The sequence below is a fragment of the Biomphalaria glabrata genome, chromosome 3 (assembly GCF_947242115.1).
Source record: "Biomphalaria glabrata chromosome 3, xgBioGlab47.1, whole genome shotgun sequence".
NCBI classification, from domain to species: Eukaryota; Metazoa; Mollusca; class Gastropoda; family Planorbidae; genus Biomphalaria; species Biomphalaria glabrata.
This window is the reverse complement of record NC_074713.1, coordinates 47302797-47326596: the sequence shown is the minus strand read 5'-3', so window position 1 is coordinate 47326596 and position 23800 is coordinate 47302797. Positions and strand designations below refer to the sequence as shown.

The 23800-nt window shown below is 31.8% G+C and overlaps 1 protein-coding gene across 1 annotated transcript; it reads left to right on the top strand.

Annotated features, from left to right (window-relative positions):
* The first annotated feature begins 12 nt into the window (after nt 1–12).
* Nucleotides 13–21992, top strand: LOC106080257 (pre-rRNA-processing protein TSR1 homolog). Its single transcript, XM_013241599.2, has 20 exons — nt 13–150; nt 2077–2138; nt 2271–2351; nt 3197–3306; nt 5061–5253; nt 5675–5745; nt 7466–7643; nt 7738–7938; nt 8579–8705; nt 9158–9231; nt 9402–9527; nt 10501–10571; nt 10691–10783; nt 16426–16594; nt 17111–17162; nt 18641–18846; nt 19167–19269; nt 20266–20406; nt 20507–20581; nt 21558–21992. The coding sequence occupies exons 1-20, from the start codon at nt 54–56 to the stop codon at nt 21785–21787; spliced, it is 2460 nt and encodes an 819-aa protein (XP_013097053.2). The 5' UTR covers nt 13–53; the 3' UTR covers nt 21788–21992.
* Nucleotides 21993–23800: the final 1808 nt, after the last annotated feature.

The following is a 23800-nucleotide window of genomic DNA, read 5'->3' as shown; positions in this document are numbered from 1 at the left end:
GTCTGTGTTGTAGATCTAATAATTTTTTTTACAAACAAAACGAAATTGCAAACATGGCAGGTGGACACAGGTCTGTTTTGAAACAGAAAAATAAAGCCCATAATCATGGTAAACATCGGAGTAAAAGAAACCTGAAGAGAGAAAGTCATGGTAAGTTTTAAGATCGCCTCTTTATCTATATAGATCTAAATTGTATTCTTTAAAATTAGTATCATAATGAAATGTAAATTTGAAATTTATAAGCTAAAATTCATAAAACTAAAAGTACCAATTATCGATAGTCAATGTGCCTTTTTAAAAGTTTTTTCCCCATCAAATCAAGATCTAGTCCTCTAGATACTGCAGATCTAGATCTAGAATCTAGTTTAGATTCTAGATATAGGCTAGTCTAGACTGACTCTGGATACTAGAATAGATTTAGTAATTTATAACTAGAATTAAAATAATAGAATTTACTTGATTACTTGATGATGATCTCATACTGAATCATACTCATTTTAAAATTATAATAAATATTAAATAATATGATTATGACTCAAGTCTCATGCCCATGCCGCCCATGCCATACTCAATAACTCATGATACTATTGATACTGTCATACTTTGTTACGTATGTAGTATGTAACACTCAGAGTCATACTCATAGACTATCATTGATGATTGATAAATTTGATACTGTCATAGACTTATATTTATATAGATCTAGAATCTAGATCTATTATTATTTGGTGAAATAAAACTAGATTTTACTAGATGTAGATCTATAAAATTAATAGTGATCTATACTAATACTATAATTACTAATCTGGACTCGGAGTCTCGAGATCATCTTTACATCTGTTTAGTTATTGAGGCTGTCATGTGCTAGCCCAATGACCAATCGCTTTTACTTTCTCCATCTAATGATTCTAATGTCAGGTACCCATTAGAACTGGCTGGTTTCAGTGGTGTCCTAAAAATCTCATATCCAAAATCCCAGCCTTCACAGAGATTTGAACCGGAGAACCCTCAGCTTAGAAGCCAAGCACTTAACCACTCAGCCATCATATATCTCTACAGAGGCCTAATATCATGTTGTTGTTTTTTTTAGCATCTTAGGGCTAAAACTAAAATAAATCTCCATAAGCCTGGGCTTACTTCCTTTTTCCAAGATGGGAAAAAAGGTAACATTTTCATACCAGTGGACTTGGACCTTTGTATTGTGATGATGCCTATCTGCCTTGTAATTAGTGATACTTGTCTGACTTCGACAGATTACTTTGGAGATGTCTGGGTTTCTTGCGCGGGTGTATTCAATGCGACTAACCACTAAGACGAAAAAAGACTTACACAAAGTTAACAAGTGAAGAAGCCAAGTCTAAAACTGTTAAACAAATCATATGATGGTTTTAATACAGCAAAAGGCCACAGTTGATGTCTTTGTCGATAAATACGCCTTACCCCTATGAAATCCTATCACCAACTACTTTTATGTCTCTAGGTAGCCTCTAAGTCATAACGTCACTAGTCGTGTGCAAAGTCTGTCAATTATGGTGCGTCTTTATACAAACTAAAAATACTGTCTAACAGTATTTAGAGATAAATGAAACTAATGTGTTTGCATTGTAAAGAGATGGAAGCATGCACAATAAACTAGTTGCCTCATAGCCAACTAAATAAAAGTGCATTAAAAAAGGCAATGCAGTGTTCAATAAATTTAGAAATGCTTTTTTTTTTTCAATATACCTACATTATTCTATAAAATATACCTAGAATATTCTATCATTATTTTTATTTAAGCTGGAACATCTTAAAAATGATCCTTAGAGTTAACTTCTATTTAGTTGTTTTATCAATGTAAAATTATAATTTATAGCTAGTTTTAGGTGTGTAGCAAAAGATCACAACATCACATTCCAAGTTAGAATTGAACATTGTCCCTGCTTGCTTGAGTATTTGCAATGTAAGCCTATTGGCTTTGCATGTTTATTTTATCTTTTTTTTTTTTTTAACAAATACCAGTACTTTGATGCAAAATGAATAAATTTTATAATTAAAATTATTTTATTTCTTACACAAAAAACAACTGTTTCCTAGGGAAAGTCAATGTTAAGCAGTTAACAAAAGAAAAGAAGATGAAGGAAATTCTTCGATCTGAGGTAACAATTTTTATCTACTTGTTTTTTTTTAAACAACTTTAACTCTGATTGTTATTATAGAATAAGTTACAGCATTATGGATTAAAGAGATGTAAAATGTAATTAATTGAAGATGTCGCTATATTTCTTTAGGCATCTCAGAAAAGAATGTCTGAAAGGGGAGAGGCATTTGACCAAAGGAGAGGAGCAGCTACAGCACCTCCCAGACTAGTGGTCAGTACATTCATTCTTGAAGAATAAATTTGCTGGTGTAAAGCATCATACTTTTATTTAAATTCATTTATTTATTTTTTGAAAAAAAAAAAAGAATTCACAACTAATTTATTTGTTTTGCTCAAAATAATGGTAGATTTAAAAAAGAAACTGTTGAGATGAAATGTTTTCTTTTTTTTTTTTGTTTCAAGTATTTAGTTTTGTATTAGTAAGGGCGATAGATGTGAATGGGAGTGTCTCTCCAAAATAGTCACATGAAAAAGTGTTTGATATGAACCATAGTCGTTCTACGACTGAAGGAGGCCAACTAGTAAGAGGCACATAAAATTGTTGTGCTTTGATGGAGGCTAAGCTAAAATCCAAAGCATTGATATGAAAAGGACAGAGAAAATTGTTAGTTCTATTGGATTGTTTCATTTACTATGAAAAACAATGTTACATCAGTCTTTATCTTTTCTAATTATGCTTCAGACTTAAACTAATCGCTGTTGTGGTAGACTTTTTAAAAATCATCTTTCCCATTCAAATTTATGTTGGTTGATATAGCTTATCATGCCCATAGTTCAAAACTTTGTGTTATGCATTTATGTATGTATACTTTTTTTTATTTTTAACTTCTAATATTGTAAGGGTCCAAAAAAAAACAAGTGATAATTTTTGTAATGGTCTTCACCCCAGCAAGTTTTGTTGTTTGTAAAGATAACTTTTAGAAATGCACTTAACAAGGATATTAATTTTGACAGTTTATACTGATTGCTCTAGCAACTTCAGTTATATAGTTCAGTTGCAATTATAAAGATAGGTTTGAGCTTTTGCTTTAATACTCTTTCACATTTTAAATCTAGGCTATTGTTAGTCTCCATAAAGCAGTCAACACTTCAGAGATTGAACATTTATTACAAGAAGCTGATGACTCTGCTGTTTATCATTCTGACAATGGAATGCTGCATGTTAGGTAAGTGCTAGATACATAGTACATATCATTTATTCAATGCTATAGCATTGTTTGGTATTAGTATATGCATTAAATTAGAGCCATTCAAGTCAGTAAATTTAGTTGGACCCACACACCCCACCTTAAAGTCACACGGTCACATGACTTGCCTTGATGGTTATAGCTGATATTAGCTTGTGTCATTACTAGGCAGTCTTGCCAATTAGGAATTCAGTGATTTGCTTGTTTTACCAAATTTTATTCATCTTCTCTCAATAAGTCTTACCTATTGCTGCTAGTTTTGTTGCATGTTGTATTTATTCATGATTTTTTGCTTGTTTGTCAAACTCCACTTATGTGCATTAATTTAATTACTATCACTTCTTGAATATGTAAAATGTATTTATCTCAAACTTTTGGACAACTCAAGGTGTGATGTTACAATTTAAATGGGTCTTTGTTTATCTTTAGAAAAAGCCTTGTGCTGCAGTTTATGTTGACTTATAAATATTTGTTAATCAAAAGGGTGTGAGGAGTGTAGCCAATCTTTGGGCTGGTCATGTGACCCTGTGACTGTCAGAAAGTTGGATTTTTAAGATAATGCAGAGCTATTGAATCTATCATGCCTCTGATATTCTAGCATTGTAAAATAGCTACAAGGGTTAATTGTTGAAATAAAAGAAAACATTCAATAACTGACAAATGCAGTAATGAACATACAATTTGTTTTATGAAGTAGATAAATATGGTGAATGGTGAGAACAAAGGCATGCTAATACATAATGTTAGGCATTTATCATACTCCTTAACATGGACCAACAATTTCAAATGTAATCTTATCTTATAAATTACAGACATTACTTCAAAAAGATGACCTATGCTTTTCATGTATCAATCTAGTCATGCATGTTTATCATTGTTTTTTCGCATATCTTCTCTTAACTTTCATAGTCATGGCCAACAGGACACTCTAATGTGGATCAGTCAAATCAATTAAACAGATATAGCTAAAGCCTCAAATTAAATTCTAATTCTAGTTCCCTTTAAACTCAAAAACTTGTGTGTTTGCTGCTTTTAGCAGTGATGCAAATAATAATATCTCAAATAATAATTTCTCAACTCTGATTAAGTTACCCTTATTAGGGGGCAACACAGCATGACTAGGGGCAAAGCATCCATACAATGCATTATTAAAACAATCTGCAAGAACTAAGACTACTTTATTGATCTTTATGGCAATTTGTTGTGATTACCAGGACTCCTTTCTCATATAAAAACAGCACAATAGAAACATTCACTTAAATAGAACAGACACAACATAAAGAGTTCATTCAGCAACTACACACAGGCATCCTGGTCCTTTTCATGTTTCTTGATCAAAGGGCAGGGTTGATAAAGTCTGACAGAGTGAGGTACGAACAAGTTTCTGTATGGCTCTGTTCTTGTCTTGATTGACAGCAGCCGCCCACCCCATGACGACCTGATGTAGTTATGATGGAGCGGGCTGCTGCCGCCTTCCAAGATTTTTCTGGTTTTTATTTTCAAAAAGTTCCTTTAAATATGGTGCCAAAGGAATGATTCTCTCAGTCTTTTGTAATAGCACATAAAATAATGCTTCCTGTGCACAAAAAGTAAAGTAATACTTGAGCTGCACATGACAATGATGGTCCAACTAACTCTATTGCCTTTTTATTATTTGTTGTGAGTTGTTTTTTTTTATGTAATCACTTGTCAATCAACCTGCTTATTGCAATTCTCATGTCCCTGTTTCTCAGTGCAAGTAAATTGAAGAACAGAATGTGTTTCTATACGCCAGTGTACGGTGAACTTCAGGCTTTGCTAGATGCAACAAAAGTAGCAGATATCATATTGTTTGTGGTTGGCCCATCTGGAATGGATCAGTATGGAGAGCATTGTTTAACTTGCATCATGGGACAAGGACTTCCTGCTAATGTATTTGCTTGTCAGGCATGTGATGCTATTTTTTTGTTTGTTTAGATGTAAGCAATAAAATGTGATCAATGAGAGGGGGGAGACATTTCTTTAAGAGCTAATTCTTCTTCTTCATCTTAATATAAAATTCAATTTCAGTTCTTATGGTGTTCAATTTAGGTGTGTTTCTTAATTTCAATGACTTGTTAACCTTTTTTATTTTATTTTATATGTTGTCTTATAAATAATTATTAATAATGTGAGTTTCAATCTTCTAGGAGAAAAAAATTCCTTATCCTATTATATGTCTATAAATAGTATGCTACATTTTTAGATCTATTACTGTTTAAAAACCTATGCTAGCTTTATAAGATAGTTCTTTTCATTAGTAATAATCACATGTCATGTTCTTTGTTCCTTTTTACAGATTGTCTAAAATATTTGTATTCTATTTCAGGGCCTGTTAAACCTAAGTAAAAAGAAGTTGTCAAATTCTAAGAAAAAAATAGAAAAACAATTTGAAAAAAGGTAATTGTTGTTTTTTTTTCCTTTGTTTTTCCACTTTACTTTTATATATATATATATGTCACTAAACTTAAAATGCAACTTTGAATGTAAAAAAATATATATATTTTTGGTTAATGTTTGTGAAAATTGAATGTCATCAAAAGCTGGCTTAAAAGAGTAGACGTAACAAAAGCTTGTGGACCAGACAAAATTAGTGGCAAGCTGATCAAGCTATGTGCGGAGCAAATTTCTTCTATCTTCTGTCATATCTTTAACCAGTCATTGCAAACGTGCGTAATTCCAAACATCTGGAAAACTTCAGAAATCATACCAGTGCCTAAGAAACCAAAAATAGATTGCTTAAATGATTTCCGCCCAGTAGCACTAACACCTATTGTTATGAAATGTTTTGAAAAATATATCCTTAAACAACTTGTAGCAAAAGTCAATAACAGCCTAGACCCTCACCAATTTGCATACAAAGCAGCTAGAGGAACTGAAGATGCCATTCTATTGCTTTTGGACCAGCTTTATAAGCATCTCGATATACCCAAAACATATGCACGAGTCCTCTTCGTAGATTTCTCCTCGGCTTTCAATACCATTCAGCCACATCGAATGATAAACAAACTGAGTAACTTAAATGTAAGCCCTTACTTGCAAGCATGGGTTCTAAACTTTTTAACCCAACGGCCCCAGTATGTTAAAGTCAACAACACCAAATCGTCAACTCGAGTACTATGTACGGGTGCTCCACAAGGTTGTGTACTTTCTCCTGTACTATACACTCTTTACACTAATGACATAAGAAGCATCTATGACTCAGTTAAACTCATTAAATTCGCTGATGATACTGCCATAGTCGGTCTTATTTCAGGAGACGAAACTCAGTATCGAAGCTCGATAGAAGAGTTTACAAACTGGTGCACCGACAACTTTCTAGAACTGAATGTAACAAAAACTAAAGAACTTATAATAGATTTTAGAAAGAAAAAACAAACTATATGTGAACTGCAAATAAACACTACATCTATAGAACAAGTAAAGGCATATAAATATCTAGGCGTTATCATCAACAACAAGCTTTCATGGGAAGACCACCTTGGAACTCTGACAAAGAAAACAGCCCAGCGACTCTTTTTTCTATACAAACTCAACAGTTTTAAATTAAACAAGAAGATCCTTGAGACATTTTACGGCGTGACTGTACAAAATCTGCTAACATACGGAATAAGTTGTTGGCAAGGCAACGCCTCATCTAAACTGTTGCAACGTCTAGAAAACATCATTAAAAAAGCATCAAAAATTACACTCACAACATTACCACATTTAAAGGAACTTTTTGAACAAACGTGCCTAAGAAAAATCGAAAAAATCTTGGAAGACAACGGCCACCCGCTCCATCAGAACTACGCCAGGTCGTCGCGAAGTGGGCGACTGCTGTCAATCAAAACAAGAACGGAGCGGTACAAAAACTCGTTCGTACCTCACTCGGTCAGACTCTATCACCGCCACTCATTGATCAGGGAACATGAAATGCACCAAGATACCTGTGTGTAGTCGCTGAATGAACTCTTTATGTTGTCTGTTGTATTTATGTGTATTTTTCTGTTGTGTTGTCTTTATATGAGAAACGAGTCCTTGTAATCACAACAAATTTCCGTAAGGATCAATAAAGCAGTCTTAGTCTTAATCATTCAGCCAATGAACTAATATCTATTTAATTACATTTCTCCAACAGTTTTCCTGGCACAAAATTACGAAACATTGACTCATGGCAAGATGCTCAGGCACTGTGGAGAATGCTGGCCAATTTAGCTCTCAAAGAAGTTCATTTTAGAGATTCTCGACCATATCTTATTGCTGAAAAGATTGAGTTTGAGGCTAATGATAGTAATGAAGCTGATGATGAAACAGAGGTATTTTGAAATATCTTTTTTTTTTCTTTAGTTGGTTTGGTAGAAGCTGTTGTTTTTTTTTAATGTTATAAAATTATAACATTTTTTTCTTTAGAGAGAAACATTAGGAACCTTGAAGCTAACTGGCTATCTGAGAGGTAAAAGTCTAGATGTCAACAAGCTTATTCATTTGCCTGGTTGGGGGGATTTTCAAATGAGTCAGATAGATCAGCTGGAAGATCCTCACCCACTGGTTGTAAAAGGCAACAAAGACAGGCGTAAGAAAGGAGAGGTGGGGGATGAAGAAATGAAAGAGGTAAGTTTTTTTAAATTTTTTGTTATAAGTGGTACTGGTGAAGATTGATAATTTAAACTAGAGGTAGTTGAATGCTTTCACCATTGATTGATACTTTTGCTAGATCTATCACTATCATATGAAATCAACATAAACACCTAGTTTAGTTCAAAATTAGAATGATTTGTTATTTATTATAGCTAAATCCACATAAGCAATAATACTGATCAACCTTTGCTGTGTCTACTTTTTTATCCTCCATCTTTCATCTTCACATTCATGAATGCATTTACACCATGCTACACCATTGAACCACAGGAATGGTATAGAAAGTTGCACCTGAGTTGTGAAATTTACACATCCCTTCACAAACTCTGCAAATGCATTCAAATTAGTGCTCTTAAATATAAATAAATAAATTAAAACATTTAAAGAAATATAAATTAGTGTGATAATTCTTTGAAAAGTTTAATACAAATGTTATATTACAGTTAAAAAAATATTTGTTACATATACACACATATATATATATATATATATATATATATATATATATATATATATATATAAAGCAAGCTACCTATAAAAAAAAATAGAAAGAAAGAATGAAACTTTAAATGTCAATCATTTAATTTTTTCTATTTTATAATTTCAATGAAAGGAAACGGTCAAACGTTTTTGTCTTGCTAAAGCCACTAACCCAGAAACTCTTCAGTCTGAAGTCATACCAGATGAGATGGATCAGGAGCAGACATGGCCAACAGCTGAAGAGCTGGGAGAAGATAAAGGTTGGTTACATATGTCTCTAGAAATGTCTGCAATATGGGTTTGAGTAGGTCTTTTTTTTTTCCTGTATGGTTTTAAATCTATTTCATTTCAAAGTCGATGGAGGTAATTATTTATAATTGATGATTAATAGGGTTTGATTTCAAATATTTAATTGTAGAATGTCTTACGAAAATCTTGTTACATCAATCAGAACAAGTAGTTATTTCAAAAGAAAATATTGAAATGAAAAAAAAGTCCTATTAATTCTTTTCGTTATTACTTCCATGTACCCAGGCATTGTGCTGCAAAGATAGTTCTTTAGCAGTCTTGATTTTGGGGGGCAACCTTTTGGTGGGCTTACTGTCACATTATCCTTACAGTCTTTTCCTCACTCTATTTTTATTACATGCCAACATAGTTTATTATTTGCATTTGTAATTTATGTGAATTCAATGTTTGATCTTTATTACAGTTGTGAAGGTAAAGAGGTTGAAAGGTATCTCCGACTATCAAAGTAATTGGATTGAAGGATTGGAGGATGACAAAGTGAGTTATATAACTGTCTATGATGAATTATTTTTTTTTAGTACATATGACAATATTGTAAGTATGAAACTAGAAAAATGTTTTATTTATAAGATTTGAATATGGTTACTAATTTTGATGGTTTTAAATGAAGTTAACTGTAAATCAGATTATCAACATTTTATTTAAAGGCTGATAATGACTCTGATGACAGCAGTGATTCAGATGAGGAGATGGATGATGAAATGAATGCTGAAGCCAAAGTGCCTGCTGGAAGTGACGCAGATGATGCAGATCAAGATGATAATCTGGACACTGTAAGCCCCTTATAACTTTTTAAAAAAATTTTGTGGAAGCATAATGTGTCTTTAAATTTAAAAATCTTTATTTTTTAATGGGCAACGTCTCTAGTTACAAAGTTGCTTGGCTAATCATTCTATTGTGAATTGTTTTCATCGCTTTGTACATTATCTGCATCTGCTGTTGACTGTGATCTCTTGTAGGGTCTATAGTTCTCCATGATTAATGTAAAAAACAAATACACTAAATAGTTTGCTTGTTGGTGCAGATATCAAACAAGGTGTTTTAGGCTAATCCCCTTGTAGTAAAAACTAAGCTTAAATATTTTCATCATATTCTGTTATTATCAAAAGTTTGATGCAAGGGTCAAATAAATAAAATATTTTTAGCATGGCTATCCAACTTTCTGATGTAAATTTCAGAAAGGTTAGTTAATTACTACCCTCTTAAGTCAGTCAGCAATCACAGAGAAGAGTGGATCAACCAATTGGCATCAGACTGAGCTCTTTACAAAGAAATAACCATCCAAAAAAAAAAAATGTGGAAATTATTTATTTCCTACCCCGCAAAGAGCTAACTACAATGTTCCTACTAAGAACAGGACACACACCTTCAAATTTTCACTGTAACAAAATAAATCCCACACACTACCACTTTGTGGACAATAGGCCTATCCTATCAAAGTGTAAATTATACCCACTTTGAATGCCCCAATTTCATTCACCTTAATAAGACCCTATTAATTACACCCAACATAACCAACTCTGTATGGCAGTGTGGAGCAGGTGAAAAAAACAACAAAAAACAGCTTCCTTTTTTTACTTGACAAAAAAGCCTACAACTTGGCAGCAAAAAGCTGCTAGAGGAATAATTGTGTTTTAGTGTATTGTTCTGGGTAATGCACAACTGTAAGACAAATTTCTTCAAGGATAATAAAGATTATTATTATTATGATACATTTGGCTTTAAAAGCAATTATTATGTTTACAGATGACAGAAACTGAGGTGGATGAGAATGAAAACTATGATGACCAAATAGATTTAGATGAAGAGAAAAAAATGTAGGTAGTCTTAAAAGTATATTGTTTTTGGAAGGAAAGTGACCTGCATATTTTTTTTACCAGTGTCAACATATGATATTCTTGTATATAGTTGCACTGCATTGTTTTTGTTTCATTAGGTATGAGTTGAGGAAACAGGAAAGATTACATGTACATTTTCCTGATGAAGTTGACACTCCTGTCGACATACCAGCAAGGACAAGATTTGCGAGGTATGTCAATATTTTTAAAATCTCAATATTTGTGAAAATGCTTGCCTCACTGATGTTCACTGCATAATCAAGCAAGCATTTGTTATTTAAAAGTTTTTCCTTTTTTAGCAGCCCCCTTATTAGGTTTGTTCAAAATGTCCGTCTGTCACACTCAGATCTCGAAAACTAGAAGAGATATGAAAAATATTATTTCACCATTAAATGCGGCTTGAAAAGTTTAGGTGCAACGGCTACTTTTGGTTTTCTAAAAGCAAACCGTTTAGTTTATAAAATTAATTATGCAAGCGATTTTTTCATAAAAATACACCAATTTTAAAACAATTACCTTAATGTAAGGGAGGCAATGTTACACTATGTTAACAAAGAAAGAAATTATCTGTGTATTTTCAGTATCACTAAGTCAATTATATATTTATAAAATGTACAAGAAATGTTCGCAACAAATATAAATATTAGTTAAAGGTGTTATTTCTGGTCAACTAGCTGCTAAAATTAAAAGAAAACATTTATTTTTGTTTATACAGGCTAAGAACGCACTTTGTATGTAAATATATTGCACATTTTTTAAAATGGACATTTTAGGCAGCGACTTTCGTGCAGTAGCGTAACGCCACAGCATGATATGTTGCTAAACTAATTCCTTAAACTTTTAAAAATGTTATTTATTTTTTGTTTAGTGCCCCCATTAGGATAGGATATTTTTGTGCGTTTTTTTTGTTGGTTGGTCTGTCCGTCACTTTTATTTAAAAAAACAACACTAAACGCTATCGAAAATTTGATTTAACCTTTTATGTTCCTTCCAAAACATTGCAATAGATTGTTCTGGATGTTTTTGTGAAAAACAAATCAATTGCCAATGAATGTTTGTTTGCTTTTCTAACTTATATTATAAGCAATTTCCGTGCTATGTACTATGAAGAACTATGAAGTTGTTCCGTATATTGTTTTAAAAGAAAGGTGTCAAAAATGTGAATTTTCTGACACCATAAATGTCACTGCAGTTGTTTTATATGTATGCGTGTTGACATTGGGTTCATATTATTGGATTTTACTTTGGATTCTTGTGCGCATGTTTCGAGTCTTATCAATAACGACAAACAAAGAAATTCAAAGGCTAACACTGTATCAGCAGACAAGATATTTATTAAGATGAAATAATATATGGCGGAAAACAGATTGAGCTTTCAACATTCTACTTTTAGGACCATTTTTTTGACTAATTTCAAATTAGCTATTATTGACATATTATATATCAATTTTATTGCCCAAGAATAGAGGAATTCAAAAAAAATAAAATCAGAAGCAACAGACAATTATTTAACTTGAAAAAATGAGGTCAAACACACTTACCCCTAATAATGAAAAATTCATCACTCACAGAAGATATGTCTAAAAATCCATGAATTTCACAAATTCACAGTATTATTAACAGAAAAATGTGTCACAAAGTAAAATATTTTTATAGAACATTTGAAAAAAACAATAAAAACTAGTTTCTTAAAACATTTATGCCTATTAATTAGCCTCCCCAGACCCCACCCCCTCCGTAAAAAAAAATGGTTGCAAATGATACTTTATAATCATCCTGAAAAACAAAACCAGTATCAGTTTTGACATATTATATATCAGTTTTAATGCCCAAGAACAGAGGAATCCAAATATGGTTCATTCATTATCATCAGACAAGTATTAGACCATAAAAAATGAGATCAAACACACTTACCCCTAATAATGAAAAATCCATCATTCACAGAGGGTATGTCCAATATTCCATGAATTTTACAAATTCACAATATTATTAGCAGAAAACTATGTCACAAAGTAAAGTATATTTATAGACCATTTGAAAAAACAAACAAACAATTTTTAAAAATATTTATAACTAATAAATTAGCCCTCCCCCCTCGCCCCACCCTACCATAAAAAGTCTTTTTTTTTTCTTATATCTTCATGTTTTAACAAACTAATATCAATTTTAGATAAAGTTTATAGATGTATAATTTTAGACTAGAAAAGATCTTATATTAAATGAAATATTATCAAGATTTAGATCTCTTCTAGTTCTTGATCAATTTTTAGATCTAGGTCTAGACTCTAGACTACTATACTCTGACTCTAGTCTAGGCTTATAGGTATTAGTCCTAATAATAGGTTTTGCATAGTACATGATGTATTCTGTTTACTATCTCATATGATCTCAATTTTTGTATTTGTTGTAATTGTTGCTGAGAAAAGAAATAAAAACAACTTTTATTTGGTTTATAGATTCTATGTGTTTGTTGTTATTTTTAACTATGTCCATAAACCATAAGCCATAAGTAGATCTATATTTAGTCTCTATCCTACACAGCTAATAGTTTTTAAAAATTATTTAATCTTTCTAGATCTAGTAATCTATTAGATTTATGCCTAGATTTAGATCTTTAAAAGGAAAAAAAAAGTGTTTTTGCCGATATATCTACATTCTAGCTCTATCATCTAGAATTCTAGATCTATTAATCTAGAACTACCAAGTATCCTACCTACTTGAATCTCTTCTCTATAGTAGGCCTATAATTGACTAGATCTAGATTTTTTCCACTTTAAGTAGTTTAAGATGTAGATCTAGAATTCTAGATTTAGAGATCTAATTAAGCCCTAAGTTTATAAGCTCCTATGAATTATATTTAGATTTAATCTACATTTAGACTTAGACAAGATTCTAGATCTACACGTGTACATCGCAGTTACTAGATCTAGAAATGACTAGATTTAGAATAAATTAGATCTCATATTTTTTCAATGTTAAAATCTAGTTTTAAGTCTATGAATAATATTTAGACGTAGAGATATATTTAGACTTAGGCTAGGGTCTTGATCCAAGCGTGTGGCCCGTGTACATCGCTACTTGACTATCTACTTAAATCTACTAGAAATGACTTGATTTAGATCTAAATCATCTAAGAATTTTTCCACGTTAAAATCTACTGATATAGACTCTAGTCCTAATTATATAAGTTACTATGAATTATATTTAGACATAGAATCTATTATAAAATCTTAGATCTAATCTACATTTAGACTTAGATCTAGCTAGTCTAGATTCTAGATCCACGCGTGTACATCGCCACTTGACTATCTACTAGAAATGACTAGATTTAGCTCTAAATCATCTCAGATTTCCTAAGTCTATAAGTTATTATGAATTATATTATTATATTTAGACACAGATATACAATTTTAGATCTACATTTAATCTAGAGACTAGACTAGATCTAGATCTAGTCTGATCCACGCGTGTGTACATCGCTACTTGACTATCTACTAGAAATGACTAGATTTAGCTCTAAATCATCTCAGATTTCCTAAATCTATAAGTTATTATGAATTATATTATTATATTTAGACACAGATATATACAAGTTTAGATCTACATTTAATCTAGAGACTAGACTAGATCTAGTCTGATCCACGCGTGTGTGCATCGCTACTTGACTATCTACTAGAAATGACTAGATTTAGCTCTAAATCATCTCAGATTTCCTAAATCTATAAGTTATTATGAATTATATTATTATATTTAGACACAGATATATACAATTTTAGATCTACATTTAGTGAATTTAGTCTAGAGACTAGACTGGATCTAGATCTAGTCTGATCCACGCGTGTGTACATCGCTACTTCACTATCTACTACTTAGTCTTAGCTACGACTAGTACTACTACTAGAACTAGAAGTGACTATCTTTAGATCTCTAGACCTTTTCACGTTAAGATGTAGATCTAAGTCTATAACAAATTACTATGAATTATATTTAAACAAATATCCGGATCTAAAATCTTTATCTTAGTCTAGATCTAGTCTAGATCCGCGCATGTTTATTTCCATCGCACGCTGGCAGCGCAAAAAAAAGGACGCATTTCCCGAGTCATGATGTTATTTGAAATGAAAACAAACGACACTCGTAGTGAAATGTAAAATATTTACCTAAGCAGTTGATATTATTTTAAAAAATGGTCTGTTATAGTTTCAGTCTATGATAAGGCTTAATAGATGTTGTCGGTTCCACTTATTCCGCGAGAATGAATAAAAAATTAAGCACGATGAAAAAAATTGATGAGGTCAAAATGTCCCGACACACTTCCGATGGGCTTTAAAAAAAACATGTTTTTTTTAAAAAACTTTATTTTTTTTATACACCAAAAAAATAAAAAATAAAACACTATGATTGCTGAAATAAAAATAAACGTGTTTTGAAATTAAAATTGGTACCATTTAAATGATATTTTTATAAAATTGTATGCATAGTTTCACGACGCACAAATTATGAAATGGCATCGAGGCTATTTTTTTTTTATTTTTAAGATAAACTAACAACTTAATTTCTTTTCTTTTTTCTCTATCATTTAGAACAATCATTTCTAAACAGTAAGCATGCATTATTTCATAGTAATGATATAGGTTTATATGTTTCTTACCTTTTCAAAGGGGAGCACATAAATCCAAAAGTAAATCCTGTGTGTCTTTTTTTGCATACTTCATGACATTCACAAATGCACAAATTTCTTATAAAAACGAATTTCAAAAAAATATTGCTAATGAAGCTTCCACAAACATAGGTCTACCCATCAGTAAAAGGAAATATACCACAGATGTTGTATATATGGAGAAAATGAATAATGAACTTCAAAAATGCATTTTCAATAGAAAATCTGTTTTCCGCCATATATATATATATATATATATTGGCAATCCAGCGGTATAGCTCAATGAATTAATAAACACTAACTTCCAGAACTATTTGTGAAACATCAAATACATTTCATAATGATATTCCTTAACACTTTACTCCATGTAATACCCTTTTATTCTTGAACAATACGTCACTATAGTTTAATTATCGATATCCAATTGTTCCGTATTTTCAACTTAAAACAAATTTAGGTTATATGCTTTTTTTTTTTTTCAAAAATATTGACAATAGGTTGTTCAGGATTTTAAAATAAGAAAGTAATTTACTAGAAACGATTATTGAAAAACACTTTTCTTGCTGAAACATAACAGAGGTTTTTTTTTTATCTGTAAAAAATGTTCCGGATTTGGTTTTGAAAAAGAAATCAACCTACATTACTTAAATTTTCTTACAAATTGTCGCCAAAATTGTTCCGAATTTTATTTGAAAGATCTACTGACACAAATAACTGTTTAAGATCCCCTTCTAATAAATAAAACAAATAATCTTCTTCTTATTTACGAATATCAGTTGTTCCGGATTTTTATGAAAAAAATTCTAATTCTATTTATGTAAAATCGCACTTCTGTCGTACATTACTTTTAATTTTCTAGCTAAAAGTTTTATAATCTAATTATCTTTAATATTATGTTCCAATTTTTAAGGAAAACAACTTCCTAACATCAAAATATGGTATAATTATTTTTAACTTAGAAGGAGCATCCGAAACATGTAAAACAAAAAAACTTTTTTTTTTTACAACAGCAAATGAATCTTTTTTTTAACCATCAAAATTAAATCACGCCTTGAATATTCCTTGCAAATAGCGGATCTGACAGGGATTGCCTCTGAGTTTGTGTTATCACAATCTTGTGTAATCTTGTATCTAATGTGGCTTCTAAATTTATCTTACAAAATCTGGTTGCAGATACCGAGGTATGGACAGTTTTCAGACAACAGTATGGGATCCCAATGATTGTCTCCCATATGATTATGCCAGAATATATCGAGTGACCAAACATAATTATAAACTTTTACGCAAAATTTCAATGCGAGTCAGTGAGGAGGATGATCAGGATGGAAATCTCTTAGCTGAGGTAATAGCTTTGTTTTCAAATGTTAATACTTGATATATGTAAGTTATAGTCCTTAGTCATTGTGAGTTATGGGTCTTTTGTTGTGAACAAGTTCCTGCCCAAGATGGCGTCCAGTGATGAATGAATAAAAGTGTTCGGCCAACATTGACATTCGTTGCCTTGATTCTTTAATACCTACTTAACAAAAAAATGTGTTTATAGATAGATTGATATAGATATATATATATATATATATATATATATAGATATATATAGATATATATATATATATATATATATAGATAGATATATAGATATATATAGATAGATATATAGATATATATAGATAGATATATAGATATATATATTAATCTATGTTGTCATGCCACAACTTATTTTAAAGTTTTTTATTTTCCTCCTATTTAAGGTTTAGTTTAGGTTATTTTTAGTTGTTAATAACAAACATACAAATGTATTCCAAGTCTGACAATTATTAATATAATGATGTAACTTTTTTTTAAATTTTTGTTTCTGCAGAATGGAAACTACATAACTGTTTATGTAAAAAATGTTCCAAAATCTTGTTCGGGTAAGTTCATTTTGAATAACACTAATAACATTTACAGAGTTGCCTACAAGTAAGTATGCATCGTGCTTATTATGTACATAAATGGACACAAAAATACGGGAGTATAGTTTATCATCTGAAAATACGCATTTTCCCCTCTAAAGCAAAAAAAAAACTTTTTATTAAAAACCGTTCTTGCTAGTAATATATATAGATCACTGCCTAAATGCCTGGAAATGGACTATTCCTATTAGATCTACCTCGAGATAGTATATATCCCCCTTTTTTTTTTCATGCACGCTGATCTAAAAAAAAGCGGAGTTCCTTTCAATGTGTCACTTTATATGAAGTCTTCAAACTGATTGGGAATTACTTGATTGATTAGTTCTAATTCATCTAGACTGGATTTAGAACTAGAGATATTTTACAATGTCAGGCACTGCCTGGTCATGCAGTTTGCGCGCTGGACTGTCGTTTGGATTTATCGATGGTCCCGGGTTCAAACCCTGCCCGCTCCCATCCCCCGTTGTCCTGAAGGAGGTTTGGACTAGGAAGTAAACTATCTTCAACTCTGAAGGAACATCCCAAACATGTAAAACATTTTACAAATGTATAATAGAATTTACGTAAATACTAGAATTAAGATTTAGGTCTATACTATTCCTAAATCTGCAAAGAATGGTCTGAAAGAAGGAAATATAAATTCTTTCAAAATGTGATAACATATTTCCAGTGTCTGGATACCTTTTTAACAAAACTACTTTTATAGAATTAGATGTCACTGATCCAGCTAAGCAAACCATTACATCTGGTTTAAGTCTAATTTCACTTGCAACAAAAATTTCCATTCTTTTGAATTAATTTTCTGTTGCCGCTATTATGGAATGTAGAAAACACTACAGATTATAATATCATTGCCAAGTGACAAGAATAGCATCATTCTAACAAATTCTAGAAAAGTCTATGACAAAGACTAAAAGTGTACATATTTTGACAGCTGTACAAAATGTTTGATATAACTTTATGCTGTGGTTAACTTTAGGATTGCTGCATTACGTGTTTGAACAATTTTTAGTCCTTCCTGAGTAGATTTCTTGATATTTAGGACAATACACATTTGCCCCTCAAAATACACATTTCCAGGTCTGGGTATACACATTTCCATTTTGGCATGTAGGCATCTCTGCATTTACATTTTCTTGCTATCCAAATCAATAGTCATGTGTACAACTTTCTTTTAAGATACTATATCTATATCTTCTGTTAGTGAATTTCTCTCTTGTACTACTGAACATAAAAGTAAATGTAGGTTTTTTTAAAAGTCATTTTTGTCTTTTTTTTTTTTTAAACCTTTTGATTATTATTGATTTTTTAAAACCTTGGTTGACTTATTAGTTCTAGTTGTCAATGCTTTTTCCTCTTACAGTTGTTCACTGTTTGTAAAGCTGAGGTTTTTATGACAATATTTAAGTTTTTTAAAAAAGTTTATTCGTTTACAGAATCTTACAAGTCTGGTGTTCCAGCAACATTATATGGGCTGTTCTCAAATGAACAGAAAATGACTCTAATTAGTACACTCATTTCTAGAGAGAGCCACTTTAAAGCACCGGTGAAAGCCAAAGATCCACTAATCTTTCAAATAGGATTCCGTCGATTTGTGGCGTGCCCCATTTTCTCGGAGCACTCTTTGCAGAATAAGTTCAAGGTTCATTTTTTTTTTATTTTAATGAATTTTCATTCTTACAAATGAAACAAAATGTGTTCTATGCTAACTTTCAGTGTTGGACATGAAATATTTGATGGAAATGTTGATATAATGGTTTGATTAGAAAGCATACTTTTATTTCAATTCAATACTTTTACAGTTCTTGTATTTATAATATGTATTTGTGTGTGAAGTTATGTTATTTATTAAAAACCATTCATGTACGTAGATCCTACTTGTACCTATTATCTACTAAATATTGAAACTCTAACAATAAATTAAGCTTATTTAATTTTTTAAAATTCCTTCTGTCTACACAGATGGAGAGGTTTTTACCTCAGCAAGGCTTCATTGTAGCATCAATGTATGCACCAATTATGTTTGCGCCTGCACCAGTTCTTGTGTTCAGGGAAAACATCATGCGTAAGTATTACTTTTGACTTTTAAAAAAAATGTATTCTTGTTAATTCAAAACTTCTTCTTGAACTTCGCTCAGATTTCATTTTCTTAAGTCTGCTCTAATGATTAGGTCAATTTTAGCTCGAAATCTGGGGGCATAAAAACATTGCTTGATAGCTTTATTTTTTTTTTAGTTTTAGTCTTGAATAGTAAGTAAGTAAAGTTCCCCTTTCAGACCTTGTTATCTATTGGGCAGATAATGTAAAGGTCATCTGTTTCTATGACCACGGTTAACAAGGGTGTCATGTGGCCAACACAAAGGCTAACGGCCTTTACTTTTCCCAAACTAATGTCAGGACACATTAGAGCTAGGTGGACTTAGAGACGCCTTGAAGATCTTAAAAGTAAAAATTCCAGTCTTCACTAGGATTCAAACCCGGGATCCCTGGTTCAGAAGCCAAGCAATTTACCTCTAGGCCACCGCACCTCTGTCTTGAATAGGCTTTCTCTGTATATTTATATTTTAATGATAGTATCTTAAAGCTTGCAACTCTCAAACATTTTCTCTTGTGACTAATCTGCTGTGAGGAACAATTCATCTTCTGTTTGGAGATCAGATCCCTTCTATCTAAATATGAAGACATTTTATGTATTCTAGGGTTTTTTTTCCTGTGATAAACTTGCTAAAGCAGCACTGGTTACCAGGCGAAATACCACCACTTGATCATATATCAGAATTCCCTGACGATTTCAAAAGTGCTCAGATTTTGCTATCCTGTTTGGTTTTACGGTTTTACTTTATTTTTCTTTTACCTTTGTTTGAGAAAAGTTTATAAAAAGGGGAAACGGTGGATATAGATTTCAGTGTTCCTTCCTTTTGTAACACCCGTCCCTTTTTTTTTTTCTCAGAATATTAGGATCGAGAGTCTCTTCTAGTAAGGTGTCTTAGGCTTCATTCTTTCAAAATATTTTAGTTTTAACATCATAAATGAAAATGTTATCTTTTTTTTTTCTCCCTAGAAAAATGTGATCTTGTGGCCAAAGGGTCTCTTCTACCTCTAGACACAAACAGGATTGTCATCAAGCGAGTGGTGTTGAGTGGTGCTCCATTCAAGATCAACAAGAGATCTGTTGTCGTTAGATATATGTTCTTTAGCAGAGGTATACCTGCAGTTCATTTTGTTTTGTTTTCTTTAAGGTATTGCTTATGTACTGGTAAAATTTTAGTATTAATAAAAACTTTCTTGTTTTTAATTCTCAGAGGACATAGACTTTTACAAACCTATCGAACTAAAAACCAAGTATGGTAAAAGAGGTCATATTAAACAGGCCTTAGGTATGTACTTTTCTTATTTGAAGTTTGATTTATAAGGTTTTGCATTGGTATATTTGGTAAATCTTTGCTGTCTTCTCATGATAGTCTGCTAGCGAATCCTTAAACATTGTTAAGCATGTATGTCATGTGACTAAATAGTGAACCTATAAAAAAAAATATCAGCTCTAGGTGCAGCATATTTATAGGCAACTTTAAGATCAACCACTTTTACTGTTCTCAAAAAATGTCAGGTGCCTATTTGAATTAAGTGGACTCAGGGGTATCCCTGTTCAAAATCCAAATGCTCTCAGTATTGGAATTCGAGACACCCCAATTTGGAAGCCAGATGTTTTAACGTTTGGCTACCAGGGCCTCTATATAAATATTAATTATAATAGTATAGTTTCAAACGTTTTGAACCCCTTTCTGAGATAAGATTCCAACTGAATGCTGTAGAACTTACTACTTTTGTCTTGATTTTGTTTAGCCATTAATGATTGTTTCTTTTTTTACTTTTATTGTAATTTTGTGGCTTATTTTTTATGTTCAACTATTTGTTCGGTTCAAGAGGGCATAATTTTAAATGTAGGCAAGGAAGAAAAAAAAATAGTTGCTCCATGTCAATCAGATCTAAAAACTTGACCAGTCCAAATGTAAATAAGTTTGGCTATGTTTATTTTTTATTCAGAGATAATGAAAATATACATATATCAAATCTGAAATAAGAACACCAAACTTATCTTCACAAGTGTAAGCTAAATGACGAAAAATTCTGCAGCCAAAACCAAATCATCGGTATTTGGTCATGTTATTATGGATAACTATTAAAATCATATTATTATGCTCACAAATATATAGTTGTGATAATAGCAGCTGCCATTACCTATTTATCTTGTTAATAAAACTTGACTCACAAAGAACATTTTTAATACCATCCAGAGATGTTTATTTAATTCTTTATTACTGACATTTAATTTAAATTATTTGAATGCTTCAGGTACACATGGTCATATGAAATGCACATTCAATGGCCAGTTGAAGTCAGAGGATACAATCTTGCTCCACTTGTACAAGAGGGTATACCCCAAATGGAGCTACTGCTCAAGTTGTGTACAGATCCTGCCCCCACACATTGACCAGACCATGCAAGACAGTGACGATGAAGTTGAGGATGAAGACATGGAGAAAGAGGAGGTGAAAGGAGAAGCTTTCAAGCTGTTTGATTGAATGAAATGTTAAGGCTCACTGCTTTTTATTTATATCAAGGGACATTTTTAATATTTCTTTTATGAAATACATTTGTTTTATTATAGACTAAGATCCAATGATTGCAGTTGAAAACTATTTTTAGCAATGATGATGTGGTTACAAAATTATTGTACCCAAAATGTTATAAATAAAAAAAACATTAACAAAACTTGAAATGAGTAAATATTTGTGTATTTATTATGTTTGTATGTCTGGAACTTTATTTGTTGTCAAACCGAATTTCCATTTGATTGGATCAATAAAAGTTATTTTATCTTATCTTAAATAAACAAAAAAATTGACATATGTAAGTATGTATCATACAATGCTCATACAATTGAGCTAGATAGATATGTCAAAATCTCTTAGGTTCCAGCTTAGTGTCAGGAGTTTATCCAGATAATTAAACTAAGTTGTAAGCCTAAGTTAGTTTAGCCAGTTAATAAATTATGAACTTAAAATTATAAGACTAATTCATACTTATACATTTTGTGGTAATATTTCTTTTTTAAAAAACTGAATTATAAAATTAATGTTACAAATATGCATTATAAACAATCTAATGGAGTGGCCATGTACTAGGACTGTTTTTAATGGGTGCTGGATTAGTCTGAATATATTTTTTTTCAGGATATTTTGTAAGTACTAGAGAATCTGTACATCTATGAAATGACTAATTGCGTATCCTGTTAGAAAGGTAGCAACAACAGACTTGTAAAAAAAGAAGTCAAAACACTGACAAAACAAAAGATAACAATGGACGGAACGGTAAGAAAGTCCCAACTCTACCTCCACCAAAGATGGTTACAGCTGTGAGATTTTGATTTCGTAAATATCTGCCTCCTTTCATATAAACTACATCACCGTCAAACAAAATTAAGCTAGCAATAGTAGCGGATAAAACTGGTTTAAAGATACATAAAAAGAACATTGAGGTGATGAGAATAAATGACTGCCAAGAAACTTACACAAGGCTAGGAATGCTTTTAATACTTAACGGCCGCATCTTCAATTCCTAAAACAGTGTCAGATGGCGTAGTACTGTTGTGGCCTTTGCTCTATTGGGAGTCAAAAGGTACGTCGTAGCTAACCTGCTTAATTTATTTATTAGTCAGTAATTTTAAAAACTAATCAACGTGTCCAAACACTTTTTTTTTTCAATTCAGAAAACAACATAGCATATTCAGGCCAGTAAACTGTCATTAAGCAACCTTTCTCCAACACCTAAGCTCTATGCCTTTATAAGTCAGGCATTTTTCATCTCGAGAGACGATCTTTTCCCTTCATATGTGACTAAAGAGGCCAATCCTTGATTCACATGCAAGGTCACATGAAACATTTGTAACCAGCAGAAGCTGTGGTGTTTCCTGACTTAATTTAATCTGCTGTGTTAACTTTCTACGTTCCAGTAGGCTACCCTTCCTTTATCATATGCTTTTTTCCTCTCCCGATTATACTGTCAAAGCTTCATGTCACGCTTAACCACGTCAGTGTAAATCCTGCAGCCCGTCTTTTAGATGACCAAACTAGATCTATACGATTGTCCTGTAGAAGTCGACGAACATGTCCAAGCCACCAAACTAGACCTATAAGGTTATGTCCTGTAGAAGTCGACGAACATGTCCAAGCCACCAAACTAGATCTATAAGGTTATGTCCTGTAGAAGCCGACGTACATGTCCAAGCCACCAAATGCGTCTACTGATGATAATATTCCGCCAAAATTCCGCACTTAAACTCGTACTGCGTGACAAAACATTTTAGATCAATTTCAGAAAGCACCTCTTAATAATTTTTGAATTAGGCCAGTTGGAAAGTAAAACAGAACCTAATGACCAAGTTCATTGCTTTGGCAGGGATGTAAGAAAGCCCAAACAAAGATGTCACTGTCCACACTTTGTTCCTCAGTGGGGCTGTTTTTATGGTTGAGTATACCTGCACTGCTGATGTTATACAGAGAAAGAATATGGGGAAGTTTCTCCGATATGATTTC

Bases quoted from the DNA above. Each gene is read 5' to 3' on its own strand.
- LOC106080257 (XM_013241599.2), top strand. From the start codon at position 54: ATGGCAGGTGGACACAGGTCTGTTTTGAAACAGAAAAATAAAGCCCAT. The intron at 5,254-5,674 runs GCATGTGATGCT...ATTCTATTTCAG, and splicing joins CTAATGTATTTGCTTGTCAG to GGCCTGTTAAACCTAAGTAA. The intron at 19,270-20,265 runs GTAAGTATTACT...TTTTCTCCCTAG, and splicing joins GTTCAGGGAAAACATCATGC to AAAAATGTGATCTTGTGGCC.